Raw genomic sequence first — 17,685 nt, forward strand, 5'->3', positions numbered from 1 at the left:
AGAACAGAGGAAAGGAAGGAGAGGAGACGAAAGAAGGAGAGCGGAGATGAGAGAAGAGAAGAGAAGAGGAGAGGAGAGGACGGAGAGGAGAGAAGAAGGAGAACCGAGGAAAGGAAGGAGAGGAGACGAAAGAAGGAGAGGAGAGGAGAGGAGAGGAGTTGAAGATATTCACCCTGTCCCATTGTCTGTCCTTGTCTAGAAGAATGATGACCAGTTTGGGGAACATCTGGTGACCCTCTTCACTAAATGACAGGTTTCGGCCTTCAAATGTCACATTCATGAGGTACCTGAGAATGACAATTCAAGTCTGAGTCAGAAATATGAACGAGGATGATCCGTCTTCTGGTCTGAAAGCAAAATGTGCAGAATTTAGACTTTCAACAATATTTATTTCCCAAAACTTTACACGTACATCATGGATATACATCATGTAAAGCCTCCGGAAGAAAAATTAAGATTGTGGTGAAATTGATAAATGTTTTGCAACGGTGACATCAAGATGAACTTAACATATTGCCTTAATTGTTTTTTTGGTTGACAAATGATCACCAAAGTTGTTGTGGCCGTGTGTTAGCAAACAGCTGCTTCTCCACACATCCAGCAGACACTCACTAGCATTCATATCGTTATCTTTCTATCCACCTGGTGAATGAAACTCCAATATTTACTCTGTTAGCTCTGTTTTGCTCTCCACCAACTCCTGAGGGAAACATCGGACTATTTAGCTTCTAAACGCTTCACTGCACTATGTTCACCAGCTAGTCGCTAACTCTGTCTGCTGTTTGGTGTTGAGCAGGTAAAGAACAGTGCAGCAGTTTCTAGAGTCTCCTACACGTTCCCATACAACTGCACTGCATTCTTAATTACGTTTTGAGAAAAAAGCATTTTCTCCTGGATTAGGGTCGCAGGTTTAGACATGTAGTTTTTTTACGTTATTAAAGTTATGGACGTAATTAAAAACAAGTCAACGTTGACTTTTGGTTTCACATGGGACACGAGCACTGGCCTCTTGGATGAAATGTTATCAACAATGACGTTTTGTACGGGGACATAACTTTTAGTGCAACACAACACTAAATACTAAACCAGTAAATCTGCTATCACAGTATAATATGCTTTTCCCATCATAAGGCTAACATGCTGACAGTTTAAAACAGTGGGAGCGGGGGTGGGAGTAAGCACACATCAAATCAAGGATCCTAATTTATAAATATTCTCAAACGTCTTGAACATTGAAATATTGAGCGAAAACATTTAAAGCTCAAACTGTACACGGCGGGTATTTGTAATGACTCATTTGCTAGGTCAAATATTCAGTAGTGAAATACTAGCATTGTTCTTTTGTAAAATGTGTTATGTGGCTCAGATAATAATGTCTGGAGATGGCGATGTACAACCCACTGGTTTTACAGTATGCTTTTTGTACACACTCTCTTCACATTTTATTTGTATGCCTGTTATTATACGTCTGTTATACCTTTTAAAGAAGCTTTTGCTGTTGAAAGACCAACACTGTGGAACGACTGTGGATTTGATTGATGTGTGTATGTTGGTCGCTGGGGAAACGCTGGAATGTTTATGTTTAACATTGGATGGATAAACTATATATAAAAAGGGGACTTGATATTCACCTTTTCAGACATGAAATACTAAAATATGTTGTTTATTTTAGAGTTTGCTGTATATGTTTGCTGGGTATTCTTGTTTTGTTTTCTTACTTATATATATATTTTTTACGAGTTTCAAAATAAAAATCTAATCTAATCCATTGTTTTATTGTTTTTTAAACTATATTTATGTGTCTAATGCTGCTGTTCTCCGCCTTAATTAATTCCATGTTGCACGGTTAAAGAATGTTTAGTTAAATATGGCAAAGATGACCCGGTTTGATGGTTTGAAGGTAAAACATATGGCACCTGATAGACTGAGAAACATAAAGAAGGAGTCGAGGGATGCTGCGTGAGAGAGCGGGGAGGACGAAGAGAGCAACAAGAAACCCGGGAATGAGAGACTGTTAACCGAGTGTATGAACACACAATCATATATGTGTGTCAACAAGTGTACAGCAGTGGCAGATAAACTGGAATCATCTCTCTCTCTCTCTCTCTCTCTCTCTCGCCGCCGCCTCCTTCCCTCACTCTTCCTCGTCCTGATCTGTGGGCTGCCATCACCATGGAGACGCTCTGCCTCTGAAACAATCCACTGGAGAAATAAATATCTTGTCTGAACGCAAGGAGCGAGGGGCTGCGTGTGTGTGCCGTGCACATTTTACCCCCACCATCTCTAACCAACAGTGTGACAAAAAGGACAATAAATCTATTCACGAGTTTAAAAAAAAAGACGAAGACAACAGATGAGCATTCGGCCTGAAACTTATCCAAGATTTTATCGCAAGTACCTCCTACTAGGACATTCAGTAACTCTATCTGTAATGTCCTCAACTATATTTATATTCCGTCTCACGCACACGCACACAGACGCACACAGACACACACACACACACACACACAGACTTAAGTAGGCTACATGCTTTGAGAAAGTCAATAATATGACTCAAGCCTCCATGAAATGCCTATTGCTGCAAAGTGGCTGGCACACTAAAAGTGCTGTAATGCGTGTGTAACATGGGATTAGCTCCCAAACATAATCTCAGTGTGAATAGCGAAACCAAAAAGATCAAGGCGGTGTGCGTGGAGGCTCAGGAGGTCCAACTTGTTGTCGCCATGGCGATTTATGTGACCAGTAGCGGCATCTGCGTGTGTGTCATCGTGACGGGGTGCCATGTGTAAGTATGCGCAAAAACAAAAACGTAGCGACACATGCAGGGAGGCTCTTAACACCAGGATAATATAATGTGTTGCCATGGCACCCACAACCACAGCAATTTTCATGCAATCAGCTGCGTTGCCATGGGAACAGTAATCTCACCCTCAGAGAGGCTGGTTGAAAGAGAGAAAAAAGGAGTTAAAAAAAAGGTCTAAACCTGAGTGTTTACCCACTTCCCCTCATGCCGTCTTTCACTTTCAGATCAATCTCTCCATCTCACCTCTGAGCAGTGCGTCAAATCACACATCAATAGGATTCGTTTACCCGCACATTAACCTGTGCCTTCACAAAGACAGATGCATGCTGGGAATTTACAGCAGAGGAGGCTGTTCTTTTTTTTTTTTTTTTCATTTTGTATCCCTATACTATTGATGTAGGTTTTATGCACCGTTTGATCCTTTCTCGTGTCAGAATTCCCCTCTGACTCTGCTGGAAGAGGAAAAATAAAAAATAAAAACTACTGTGATGAGCTACTAGCAGAGCCTCATGTGGCTTCATCACAGCCATATGCAGCCTTGCTCACCAACTGTTCCCCAACTAATCACTGGCTGTGAGGGGAATTTATATTTTAGTTACAGAGACACTGAATCATCAATGGCATGGACACAATCCCGCTTTTTTCCCTCTAAAATCTCGTTAAAGGTATTTCAGACACATTTGATATGAATTTCTTTTATCTGAAGCCAGGGTCACACATTCTCTGTCACGGCAATGCAGGGATGCAAAAATATATATCCCTGCTGTGCATGTGTGTAAGTAAGTCTGTGGTGTGCACATACACACACACATGTACATACTGTATCAGGTTTGGGTGGATGACTCATAATCTGGGATGACTGCAGAAGACCTGCCTCTGAAGAGTTACCAGCTACTGATGAAATGTGTACTGCACATTACATTTCCTGTACGATAGAGGCAGTATGTGAGGAGAATGTATGAGATGCCGGAATATGTAAAATGATGGTAAGAGTATGTATGGTGTAAGAGCTGTGCCACTCAGGGTTCACTCCAGAACAAATTAGGCTGTGTTAAAACTGCAAGTCTTCAGTGATCAATTCGGATTTATTGCTCAGATCTGATTTTTTTTTTGCTTGGCGGTTCACATTGTTTTTTAAATGTGGCCAATAACAGATTGCAGTGTGATCTGGTCACAGTCCTGAACTGAGCCGCATGTGCAAAAGAACAATAACAAAGGCGTCACACGCAGCACGCTGTTGTACGGAAGAACACACGGAGGCCACTGAAGTCAACGTTTACCGTTTCATTTATAAATTGATGTGCAGTGAAAGCCAGCAAAATGGTGAACAGATGATGAAGAGGATGAGGAAAAAGAGATCCACATTTTTAATCATAGCTTTTTGTGGAGCAATGGCTGCTACTTCTGTACTGTGTGTGGGGATGGGGAGTCGGAGCCAGGAGTGGTGGGATCGTGACGTGAATGGCTTCACTGAAAGAGATTACATCCAAAATTACAGGATATAGCGGGCTACTTTTAACCACTTCTGTCAGCGCCTCGCCACAAGAATCTTGCCAGAGCAGAATTGTGACGAATGTTGATCTAGAGTGACGTAAAAGCTGCATGAATTTGACTGTTCAGACTGAGGTCGCGTTGCAAAATATCTGACCTGTAACGGATTCAGGACCACATATGAAAGGGGCTCAACATAGACAGCTTTTCACTGGGGCACTATGTGTGATTACAACAATGAAACCCATTATATTTTCAGTTTACAACAAGAACACAGTGTTTAGCAGTCACTTTGCACTAAAGACAAGAGCAAGGACATTATCTACTACAACACAACAATAACTATAGTAACTAACTAACAACCAGAGCAAGTGTTAACTTCTGCTATAATAAATGAATGAAAATTCTCATGTTATCAACATGCCATACCATCAGATTGTTGTATTTTTTAAAAAAAACTAAAAAAAACAATGAACCATTTTGTCTTACAAACTATGGAGGGAACTGTTTCTCTACAGGGCCTGGCAAACTAAGTGGAATTATTTGTTATAAATCAGACTTTTTGCTTTAAATTTAAATTTGGCGTCATAGTTTGTGTATCATTGTAACTGAACTAGGGGTGCGGCGGGTAATATGCCGGTATTGACAATATCCGTGATATTTAAAGAATTAAATATTGACATCTATAATACACATACAATAACATCGTGTTGACAGATATTTGGTCTTGTGGATTTTTTGCTTCTCAGTTCATCTGGTTGCCTTTTCACAGTCCATTAGTGTAATTGTTCTTTTTTGTACACTTTTATAGTTATAATTAAAGACTTTCCCTTTACCTCTCTACACTTGTATTTTGAGCGTAATTCATTTGCCAAAAAAGAGACAAAAGGCACAATAAACAAAGTTGAAGATGATAGATATCGCAATGGCCACGATAATCGTTTAGTGAAAATATGATGTTGTCCTGAACAGCCCTGAACTGAACGCAATCCTTCGTCTCTAAGTGCAATTTATATTTTTTAACATAAAAATCATGTTTTTTAAAAATATATTTCCGTCCCCTAAAAACTGTTTTAAAATGAGTGTCATCATGTGTGGCTGATATAATCAAAGTGCAAACGAGCCCATCACGAAAGAGTCTTAAAAGAAGACCATGAAGAAGAATTTGCATAAGAATCCTAGTTGTTAATAATTAATTAGTAATAACTCGTCTTAATAAATTAAATGATGAGCATGATTGTTTGTGTCATAACTAAACATTTTGTTTATTCAGTATCTGGATGTCTGCCAGCCAGTTTGATCAAATCTGCCGCCAACTGTTCAACAAGCAGCCACAAACTAAACTATGCAAGACACAGTTTTGGGCTTTTACTTGAATTTCTACTCAAATAAGACAATATATGAAAATATATGTTATTGGGACTGAAACTGAGTTTTGAAAAACATGTACAAAAAGAAAACAATGAATAAATGATTGTTTATTTATTGACTCATTTATTGCTGGTGGCTCCACTCTGACAACATAAACACAGAGTGATGTGGACTACACATAGGAGAGATGCAAGGCTCTGAGCCTCTTTGAGCTGCAGCCTTTAATAAGTGAGTCCACAGGAGCTCCATGTGATCTGGGCCCATGAGGACCCCTGTGGAGCAGAAGACATCAGACAGCTACCTGTGGAGTCTGGAGAGAGGGCGCACTGAATCAGAGAGATCCCTCTCTCATTTAAAATGTGAACAAGGGCTTAACAGACGAGGACACTGACCTTCCACAGTCTGAAAACCTCAAATACAGACTTTTCTAGTGGTCGTCTCTAATCTCAGAAGAAAAAATTATCTGATTTGTGTTTTTACGGTAAAGCAAATGACATGAATTTGTCTATAAAAGCATTTTACTGAAATATAGGAGGAGGTACTTGGTGGGAAAGAAAAGCTTTCTAATAATTTCTCTGATGATCTGATTTTACTGCCGAGGCATACTTCAACGCAACATGGAAACTCAAACCGTTCTCCTGGCCATTGTTGAGAGCCTGTTTAAAAGTATAATATCTAACTTGTACGCATTAAAATGTCTAAAAACGACTTGACTTGAGTTATATATTCTTACATTAGAATGTACTTTCATTATTCCAAATTTTTCTTAGTAACACTTTTTCAAACCTAGAGAAATATGTAATTATAATCAAGGTAACTGTTTCATTTGGTCACCTGACATAGACCCTTTGCTCAAAGGCTGTCAGAAATGGACTTTTTATCCAGTTTTAAGCCACCTTTTTACACTTATATACAAGATACACTGGTCATTTTTAAACTACGTATTTTAACCGGATATAGAATTTAAACATGTTATAATTTCCACACACGGCACTGAACATGTAGTAAAAGATCTGCGATGGTGTTCACAGATCCAATAAGTAAAAGGCCATATGAAATATGGATTGGTTATATCTATGGCATTTATATGTCCCTCGCAGGAATTAGTGAGAGGACACAGTTGACACAGTGAAATGAGCAAAATTGATTCATGCTCAATTTAAGTAATCCTGTCCTTAAACACACTAATCCTCCCTCTTTACAATGTGTTTATATATAGAAAATTAGGATCATCAGTTTTTTCCAACATTTCTCTCTGATTCAACGTTTTACATTTATTGAATTGAAAGTGCTTTTCAGTGAGAATGGACTGCTGTAGGAACAAAGGGGTGAAAATCTGGGAATACTCAGCAATAAAAAAGTCATTTATCCACGCACTTCAGACAAGAGACCTCGATGGAAGAGAGGTTAACAGAAGAAAAGAGAAGAAAGAAAAGAAATAGGAGCTAAATGACTTGCCGTATACAAGAGGTGTGTACATTTCTGACACACTTCCATGGAAAAGATGTCATTTGTGCTCTAGATGTCCAAAAGGACAATGAAATTGCCTGCTTGCCTTCTAATAAAAAGAACCAGGATTTATTAGACTTTTATTGAGCAGCTTAATACCATAATACCGTTCTACCTTAAAGGTGAAATAGGATGAAAGTAACATGCTCGCCTTACATGCATGAGAGGCAGGACACGGGTCAATTGGCCTGGAGGCAAGGTTTTTTACTGAGCTCTACTGGACGGCTCGGCCTGAGCGTGTGCACACGGCCCACAGACATGAAGACAAACGTCTTGTTAGATCACATGAAAGCAGATTCAAAATAGTAATCATCTCTTGCATCATATCTACCAGTGCTGCATTTCAATGAGTGCAGGGATTTGAGAGGGAATTTTTAAAGCAAGCGCACATGCATGAGTCAAACAAATAATATAAAACATCCCTTTCCCTTCAACATACACAAAAATAAGCCTCTTAGCACCTCATCCAAAACCACTTGGAGCACATTTTCTCATTATCTAAGCGTTCCTGTCCTCCCTGTCTGGCAGGAAACAATGAATGGCCTCTAGACCTATGTGTGTGTTTCCTTATTTGTGTTAAAGCGTGCGAGAGCTTGCGGTGTATGCATGTATTATATATATATATATATATATATATATATGTATGCGTGTTTTTGCCCCATAAGGTCAAGCAGCCCCTAAACAAATTTGAGATTGTGACTCACTGGGGCCTCCCCTCGCCTGTCCATCAGCGCTGACAGGATGGTATGCTTATCCAGCATGCATGCAGCCCACTGTGGCCTGTAGCTATGCAGGACCACGCAGAGACATATGGCCTTATTATTGCTTGTGTCTCTGGGGGTGAGGGGATTGAATAGGTGGAATTATGTGTGTGTGTGTGTGTGTGTGTGTGTGTGTGTGTGTGTGTGTGTGTGTGTGTGTGTGTGTGTGTGTGTGTGTGTGTGTGTGTGTGTTAGGCTGCTTCCAGCCTCTGGGGTAACCACCAAAATCCACCAATCCAAAGTCTCTACTTTTGCTCAGTCAAATGGAGAGTGTCCCAGGTGTGTGCCTGAAGGATGATTGAGAGCTAACCCTGTATCTGATAGCGCCCTTTGGAGACTGAAATATTCATGGCTGTGGTGTTATTGTTATCTCAGGTGTGTTGGTGTCAGAATGCTACAAGGCACGCATAAGTGCCCCTGATATTAAAAACAGAAACATGGGTAAAGACGAGAATACAATTTACAGTAATACATCAACCTCAACCTGGAGATTAATGCGGCAGAGCCAGGGGAGGTTGCATAATGTTTCCCTAGTTCTTTATATTCCTCAAATTCAAACTGAGAGTGAGACAAACAAACAAAAACAGAGAAAATGTTAAATATTAGGAAAAAAAGACGGATGAAAGGCAGGCAGGCGCAGAGTTCTGTAAGGCTGAAAAACATCTATTAAGGAATGACATCAGTAATTCTAAGCTTTTATTAGATTAAGCCCTAAAGAGAATGTCATGCTACAACAACATATATGTTTGGTTGCATGTGTTTTTGTGTGCTCGCGATAACCCCACTCTTGTTCTTTGGCTCTTTTTTCATTAATCCGGATGTCCCCGAGCATTCAATTAACTGTGGAATCTGTGATCAATGTGGACTGTAAAAGCATGCCCTATGAAGTTAAATGGAGATTAATTATTGAATACCAATGCTCCTGCTTGTTCTGTAATGTGCCAAAAACCAAAAACAAGGGGGTTCAGAGGAAGAGGAAAAGATGGCTGTGGGTTAAGCTAAAGATATACAAAATGTTGTTATACGTCTGAGACCTAATGTCTCTGTTCATCTGGTGTTTTTATTGGCTAATTAAACTAATTCTGGTTCTCCTTCGGGAACGTGTCTTCATTTCTGTGTGTATCTGTAGTCCATGTTGTTCTGCATGAATGTGGTCACAGGTCGCTGGATTTGTTTTCAACTGCGCTAAAAACCAAACTACACTTTTGTTCCTGTTATGTTACCAGCCGGTTCCTTTGTCTGTTGTCTGTCTAAACATGGCCTGTATTACATTACATTACAACATAATCCTTGGGTGGTTTGGATTGTTACTAGATTTGTGGCTTACTGGTCATATTTTCAAACAGTATACTTCACTTTTACAAGAGAAAGGGATTTGAGGAATCACTGATGAGTTTGGCATCACAGTTGAGCTCAGGTGTAAACTTCCACAAATCAAATAAAGAGCGACACAGTGCTGCTATCGTTACTCTAAACTCTGATATAGTACCATGTTGGCTCCTACAGGATCGATGTATCCTCACTAAATACTGTAGGCTCATGACATCCCCCTTGCTTTTGGAAATAACGGCAAGTTACTACTAGGGTTGGGGAAAAGATCTGTTCACTTAAGTATCACAATTTCTAATGCCTGAATTCATATAATCCAAATGCTACTTCTTCATTCTATTAAATGTGGAGGTAGGAGGAAGATATCGCTTTTATTCTACGAGTGACATCATATCCGTTTCAAGACAAACTCAGCGAAATCGGGGAAAGAGATCCGAGGGGATACGATGCTCCCTCACATTTTAAATCCAAAGTATGGGAAACACTATACATACAGGTAAGTGTGGAAACACTTTGGGTTTCACTCATTTCCAGGAAAAGCAGAGCTAGACATGGCTAAAGCTGCACGCAAACTCTGTCATGGACAAGTATACGACCAACACGAGTGCCCATAGTGCTTGACTGTGGTCAAGCCAGCCGCCGCTCGCATCTCCGTGGTCAAATCAGCCGACGCTACAACTGTAGTACTTGTAGATAGTAAGCTACAGTAGTTGGCCGGGCATGCTAATGTTTGCGGCTTACGTCAGAGCATATAAACACATAGTTTAATCCATTCTTACACTTTTGCTTGGGTTTTTACTTTTGTAAACGCTAAAACAAGGCATCACCCTCCGAACACTTGAGGATCACTTTTACGAGAGTGCAACCATTCAGCATGTACAGAAATCCCAAGTTTGACAGGCCTGCCGTGGCTAGTTACAGTTGGTAAACTATGATTGGACAAATGCGGTTTGGGGCGTGATTTTGCTTACACATTTTCAGTCTTCATTACTATTATTTGTATTCGTCTATCCCGGCCCCTCCGCTCTGCTTTCCTGTGATCCCCATCCCCGGAGCATTGACTCACTTCAGTATTTCCTTGGAGTGGCCAGTGTTGGAGCTCTTTTTGTCAGGTGTCCCGAGGCAGCTTGACTTCAGCAGGGTGTGTGGCCCCCGGTCCAGCATCATGGTGGAGGTCGCCGTGGCAATGACAGCCACTGCATCACGTACCCTGGCCTCGATGTTGTAGTCCCATTCGTCATATGAAACCGAGATAAGCCCTGGGAAAGAGAGAGAGAGAGAGAGAGGGAGAGATGGAGTGAGGTGAGAGAAAGGGAGGTAAGGAAAGTGTTAGGAAAAAGAAGAGGAAATATGGAGAAAGATGAAAAGGATAGGGAGAGAGACAGAAAAGTGTGAGAAGAGAGGGAGGTTACAAAAAAAGGAGGCAGAGTGCGATGAAAAATAGCCAGAGGGGGAAAAGAAATACAAAATTGAAAGCATTTTAGAAGAAGCTTCAGTGGCAAAACACTAAGGCAAAATCAAGCGTCCAATCATATGTACAAGATCTTAATTTAGAACAAGCCACAGTTGAGTTGTTTACACAAATCCTCATCCAGGTTGAAATCCCGTGAAAACAACAGTTGAATGTGAGCGTCAGTGGAGACCCTGGTCATCCCTCAGCTCATCTTGTTAAGATGGCTATCAGATGTCACCATCCATTTCTTACTTCCTTAAACAACTGCACTTTCGGGTCATCTTTTCTTGGCTGGTTTAGATTATGTATTCACATTTGACCTGCATTTTCAGGAAGCCTTGGTGTTGTTTCTGGTTTCAAACACATGCTAAAATATGGAACTACAGAAGTTAAGTATATAAACTGCTACAAACATGCTTGGTGAAGAGGAGGGTGTAAGGGAGAGTTACTGTAAAATGACAAAGGGGTTTCTTTCCTGCAGAGATTTTTTCAAAACAACACCACTGAGAATTCTCCTAATGATGGACTCCAGTGAGGCCAAAGCTCAGAACTGATGGCGACAATATAAAATTAAAGCTTGTCAGTACACATTTATCTTATATTATCTTATATATATGTGAGATATTGCACAATAAGTTGGCAAAAAAATGAACCTGTATGACCAAATGAACGCCCAGAACTCCCCTACCTGAGGTTAACAGGAATCAGTATGCACCCTATCTCTGACTGGCACAGCGTAGTGAAAATACACAATGATGTCATTTGCATATATGCAAACAAGCCCATCTGTCACTTGTGCCCACATTTCAAATACAAAGGTTTGTGAAAACTTACCACATAATAATGTAATACAGATTTACGTGTTTTGCTCTACAGCAATAAAGCAGAGGATAACAAGGAAGACAATACAGGCACTCCAAAATGTAAAAGTGAGAAAGGAAAAAAAACTTTATTGTAGAATCATAAAAATAAAATAAGCTACATGTTTTGACGACTGTAGATCTTCGTCAGGGCTAATAACAAAAAACTGATGAGGTTACTAAATTAAATACAGCAAAGGTGGGATCCCTCAATTAATTTGCACATACAGCATATGCTTGAATTCAATGTACTTAAAAACATGATATTCATATGAAGTGATATAATATCCCTCTTTTTCCCAAAATCAGTAAATTGTAAACTTTATGTAAGGTAACCTAAGTTTGGGGACTGCTGTGGCTCTAAAAAAATATTTGACAGCCCGCAGTGACTAAATGTGTAAAAGTGGAACTGATAGCAGAAACGCTGAGTTTTTATAAATACATTAAGTGCCATTAAATTGAGAAAGGACAATAGAGAGATTAGATTAAATTAGGGGAGACAGACGGGGAATCAAATGCAACAAAGGTCCCCAGTTGGAGTCGAACTGGGCTCGTTGAGGTTCGTGCTCAGCGTCTAAACCCCTCGGACACACCGGTGCCCCGACATACATAAAATGTCATTTTGAAAAAAGTACAATTACTGTGAAGAAATGAAAGTATAGTTAGTTAAATTATACATGTGCTTGATGGCATAAAGCGTCAAGAGGGCACCAAGGCTGCAGTTTATTAAAAGTTAGTTGCCACATCTCGGCTCTGCTACAGGTCTCCACCGTGTTGAGTTGTTTTATATTGTTGGTAATATATCCAGAATTTATAGCAGATGACAGCAGTCTTACTTAAGATAGGCAATATCTAGACTGCTTTGTGCAACGGATGAATATCCGCCCAAATTAAATATTAATCTTTCTTTTAAAAAGAATATGTGGAGGCATTAATTGGCAGGGCAGATGACAGACTGAATAGTAGGAGGTATAACTTTGTGCCAGTTTTTATTCGGGTTTCGCTTCATATGAGTTCATCTATATATATATATATATATATATATATATATATATATATATAAATATATAATCTATATATGGATTTGTAATTAGTATTCTTCTGTACTTTTATACATTTTATGTACAGTCTTTACTGGCTTTGAATTGCCTTCATTTATGTATATAAATGCAATTCATGTTTATCTTGTAATGTGTTATGTATTTTCTATCAGGTGTGGACCCCAGGACCACTAGCTAATTGCCATGACATCAGGCATCCTTTAAATATACAAATTCAGGTATCCATCCAAAGTCGGACTAGCAGTTAGATCTAAGCCAAAGCCAACGTCTACCTTTGTGAAACCGGTTCCCGGTGTTTGGGTGTACCTGTAGGGAAGACATCGGGGACGTGGTCTGCATCTCCAGCCACCAGCGAGGGCACGATCCAGGTGAAGCCATAACCTGTGAGGCCCACAGAATGGGCCACCTCGAAGATCGTGCTTGCCTCCTCCTTGGTGCAGTAGAGCAGAATAACAGGACTCTGCAGTTTCTTCAGCTGGTTCTGGATCTTGGAGTCTCCGTCATCCACTGACATGTCCAGCAGGAAGACTTCTTCTAGCTCCCAGCCCACAAAGCTGTTATCAATGGTGCTTCGGACCTGGATGGGAAAGGGAGATTTTAAAAAGTGTGGGCTGCACACATACACAAGAGTTGTTAAGAGATACTGGAACAAAATTGACTGAGATTTCTCCTCCTCCAGTTCCAAGATTGCAAAACTGTTCTGTCTTTACACGTCTCTTGGGAGTAGACAAGAGCGAGATTAGGTAATCTCTTTTCCCAAATCTTAGAGTTGTATCCACACACAAAGGAAACTCTCATGGTGATTGTGGTCTATTTTATTTTCCCAGAGCACAACAACACAGAGTTCATAGATTATGTGTAGCAAGATTGTTAGGATAGTGGATCCTAATATATATATATATATATATGGCATTTAGATGAAAGACTTGTTTTTAGTTTTGCGTGAGAGTGAGAGAGAGAGCGAGCTAGAGAGAGAGAGAGAGCTAGAGAGAGCGCGAGAATGAGAGTGAGCGAGAGAGAGAGACGGAGAGAGAGATAGAGAGAGAGAGAGAGAGAGAGAGCGCGAGAGAGAGAGAGAGAGAGAGAGAGAGAGAGAGAGAGGGAAAGCGAGGGAGAGTGAGCGAGGGAGAGTGAGCGAGGGAGAGTGAGTGAACGAGAGACGAGAAAGGGAGGAAGGAAACGTGTAATGGCTGTTCCTTAAGGTGATTGAGTAACAGGCAGAACAAAGCATTTTTCTGCAGCCTTTCCCATTACAGCACAAATTTTCTTCTGTGTTGAAAGAAGAAAAAGAAATCTTGAACTTTACCGTGTGCTTGATATTTGCTTGAGAAAGGACAGTATGATAGAATGAGATTTATGGTGCTGGCAATAACTGGTTCGAGCTTTTTCTCGTTGCTTAATTCATTGAGGCTTTGAGTTGTTTGTTTTCAAATATTCTGCAGGTATTCAGATGAGACACTAAACTCTACCAGTTGATATGAGACACATAATATACATTCAAAGTAAAGCTAATGGACTAAATATCCTCATTCCAAACCTCCAATTAGATGATTAATATATGATTTTTCTACTTTTAAACCAGATTTTTACTCTAACTTTGTTCAAAGGAAAGACCCCGCCATTGCTGCAATAATATTAAGAAATATGATTAGCTGACTTTCAATAACTTTTTTATTCTTTTCTGGCGTGTGTCTGATGTTCAAAGTTATTCAGGATCTCGTACTATCCCCTTTAAAGAGTCTGTTCTAAGCCCCGAAGATAAGGAGGCTGAATCCTCACTGAGTGGCTGCATTCAAAAAGACATGCTCGGCCAATCTGCCTTTTACATTAAAGCAATCAGAAAATGGAACTCGCTCCCCACTTACATCAGACTCTGCCAAACCTTATCACTTTTAAAAGCTTGAAATTATTATGGCTTAAAACCAGACAACCAGACAATCATGTCCTCAGAAATAGTTGCTTTTGTTAGTATAATTTCATCAATTGTTTTTTTTAATCGTCTTTGGGAAGTCAACTTGCAAGTAGGGCTGTAACGGTAAGAGATTTTCACAGTACGATAATCATCTTGTTATTATTATTGTGTGAGGTTTTTTTTTAAATAATGTCCTATGATTATTAACAATTAACATATTATGTAGGTGCTCCTGTCTGTACCTTTAAGTCACACACACACACTCACTTATTAAAAAACGTTCTGTCAAAAGTGTAACACGGTATGCTACACAAATGTACACGTATGAAAACCGAGATATCGGTATACTGTCACAACAATGCGAAGGCTGCAATATTGCAGAATGTATCAGTTTTAAATGTAACTAATATATATATATATATTTTTTTTATTGGTGCCTTTTGAGTTCTGTTCAATTTGTTCAATGAAAATGTTTTGGAAATAATTTCCTTTCTTCTTTTATTTTTATTTCAACCAATTTGTTGTATTATGCTGAAAGCAGCAGATCCTACCAAAGGACAAGAAAACAATATGGCAAATTACAATATTTATCTTTTAACGGGTCCCCACAAGTAATAATACATAATGGGCCTGGGACCCAAAGCGAAAGTAAATCTTTCATTTGAATCCATGGTTGAACATGTTTAAGGCCATTAGCTGGATATTAAGTATCTTGCTGCTTCTGGAGTCTTTAAGAATTTTAGGAAAGGAATACATTTATCTTAGCAGATAGTAACCCTTTTTTTCGGTCACAACTTATTGCCAACTGGAGGTTTTCGAATGAAGCTTTGACTCCCTCAGCCAAAAATAAAATCCTTGAACAAAATCCTCAATTTGAACATTACTTTACATTACAAGTCAATTAGCGGACGCTCTTATCCAGAGCAACTTACAGTGAACTAACTGCGGGGACAGTCTCCCTGGAGCTACTCAGGGTTAGGTACCTTGTTCAGGTGGGAGCCCTGGTATTGAACTCATTGGAAGGCGTACCACCAGACCACTAGGCTATCACCACACCTGAACGAAGGGATTGGATTAAATCATTTGGTCTTTTTTTATGAAATAAACTTTCTTTAATACTGCGAGACCGCTCCGTGAATACAGATGTGTGTGGCAAGCGCGAGAGCAAACCGTCAAATTTTGTTTTTTTGATCGGTTAAACGCCAACAAATATGGAATATGAAATTATTACATCTATTTTTCTGCAACACATTTTGACTTTTGGACTTTACAACACTCTGGAGTTATTTTGTGTTTTTAAATTAGACAAATCTGAAACAATCCCACACAGATTCGAAGCTTCAAACTAACTGGTACAGCCCTACTGTATACAGTGCATACTGTATATTACATGAATGTCTTGATCAAAGTGTCTGTGCATGTGTTTATTTACCTTGTTGACAAAGTCCTGGTAGCCAGGGTAGTACGTGGTGACTATGGAGAAGATGTACCAGTCATACTCCTCCATGATGTTCAACATGACGGAGGCCTGCTGCTCGATGGACGGACCAAACTGGAAAAACATGGACTGGTCGTCCTGGAAACCAAAGACAAGGAGCCAATAAGCAAACAAGGTCATGAGTCATTCAGCACGAGAGAGAAACTGGAAGGTAGCGCACAGATAAATGTGGAGCGTGTCCAGCTACTGCAAGCCTCTGGAACAAATATATTCCTGTTTATAGCTCAGAGTTGTGCTTTATCTGTGTGTGCTCTGTAACTGCACTGAAGAATGTGCAATAATATGATTTATTTTTCATTTATCTACCGTATTTATGATGGTTTAATCAGAAACTTCCGTGCAATGTCAAAGAAGGTTTTTTCCCCCACTAATTATGAATGTTTAAAACACAGCCAAGGTGACTCATTCATTATCAAGGAGCCCTATCAAAGAGATGACAGCTCATTTAGTATGCTGCAGAGAGCACGACAGGTAAGATGGCCATCTGGTTCAATGATTTTGAATGTGTGAAAAAAAATGTTTCTCCAAGTAGAGAGGAAGAAGGGACGAAGTAAGAAGAGCTCTTGGCACTCCAGGAGCCTGATGTCTGGTGCGATTGGTCGAGAGCGGGTCGGTCACCCATGTAAAACTCATCAGGACACAGAAGTCAAGACGGATTATTCCCGAGTGTTAGTGACTGGAGGCGAAGGCATTGGCAGAGGGGCTGTAATAAGAACAGCGTCATGTTTGGGGTCCTCTAACGGTGAGCGGTGACGGAGATGACTGAAGGTGTTGGGTCATGCTTGAACATGGACTCACTGCTTCACTGTTTCTATAGTCTACATCAGTAGTTCCCAAATGGTGTGCCGTGAGACAAATCCCAGTGTGCCGTGGGATTTTGAAACAATTAGGCCTATTGCATTTAACTGTACACAAGGTTATGAATGATTTTTGATTTACTTCAGTGTTTCCCCTGGGTGTACTGCTCTGCGGGGTGCTGCCTGGGCTGGATCAGGTCGGTGCGTGGCGCAGATTCTTTAATAAAAGAGCACCTGTTCAATGTGAAAAGTGAGTTGTGAATATATAAAATAAAGAAAACGTCTTGAATTTCAGGGGGGGCGCAGCGCAGGGAAGCACTGTACTTTATTGGTACTTTGTCCTACACACTTATTTCACAATATAGAAACAATAGGTCTTATATGCTTTGGCCTAAATATAAATAAAACAATCATTAAAAAAAAAAGAAATCTGTCAAAGCGAACCCGTTTTAGCCATTTGCGCATGGTGGGAAATATTACAGTGTGACACATCAAAGGCTCTCTGCTAGTGTGATGGAGAATAGCTAGTTTACAAGGACAAGGCTAAATAAATGTTCACAGAGTGATAACAGTGATACGATGTGTCATAGAGGGGATTTTGGCTTGGTCTTTGGTGTGCCTTGGCCACAGAAAGTTTGGGAACCCCTGGTCTACATCACTCTTAGTCAAGTACATGCTTACATTAAAGGAATAGTTCAAAAGTAAATATCCCAGTGTATCAGCACTGTGTAACACATGTAAGAATAAAGCTGCCACCTTAACACACTAATTCTTGATATTTCCCAACAACCTCTCATTCTGGACTTCTGTATTTGATTTTTACTCAAAAGCATTTGAAGA

At 39.9% G+C, this 17,685-nt stretch overlaps 1 protein-coding gene across 8 annotated transcripts in view; it reads right to left on the minus strand.

The window, feature by feature from the left end:
• The window catches only part of grin2bb (glutamate receptor, ionotropic, N-methyl D-aspartate 2B, genome duplicate b), a 116,709-nt gene that overhangs the window by 31,877 nt on the left and 67,147 nt on the right, over positions 1-17,685 (minus strand). For all 8 annotated transcript variants that reach the window (XM_029429580.1, XM_029429574.1, XM_029429556.1 and 5 more), the window contains 4 exons: positions 15,983-16,126; positions 12,945-13,215; positions 10,331-10,523; positions 173-287 (listed from right to left, as the gene is read on the minus strand). In XM_029429580.1, the coding sequence (XP_029285440.1) occupies positions 173-287; positions 10,331-10,523; positions 12,945-13,215; positions 15,983-16,126 (723 nt within the window). The remainder of the gene's footprint in view (positions 1-172; positions 288-10,330; positions 10,524-12,944; positions 13,216-15,982; positions 16,127-17,685) is intronic.

This window comes from Cottoperca gobio, chromosome 1 (genome assembly GCF_900634415.1).
Source record: "Cottoperca gobio chromosome 1, fCotGob3.1, whole genome shotgun sequence".
In the NCBI taxonomy this organism is placed as follows: Eukaryota; Metazoa; Chordata; class Actinopteri; order Perciformes; family Bovichtidae; genus Cottoperca; species Cottoperca gobio.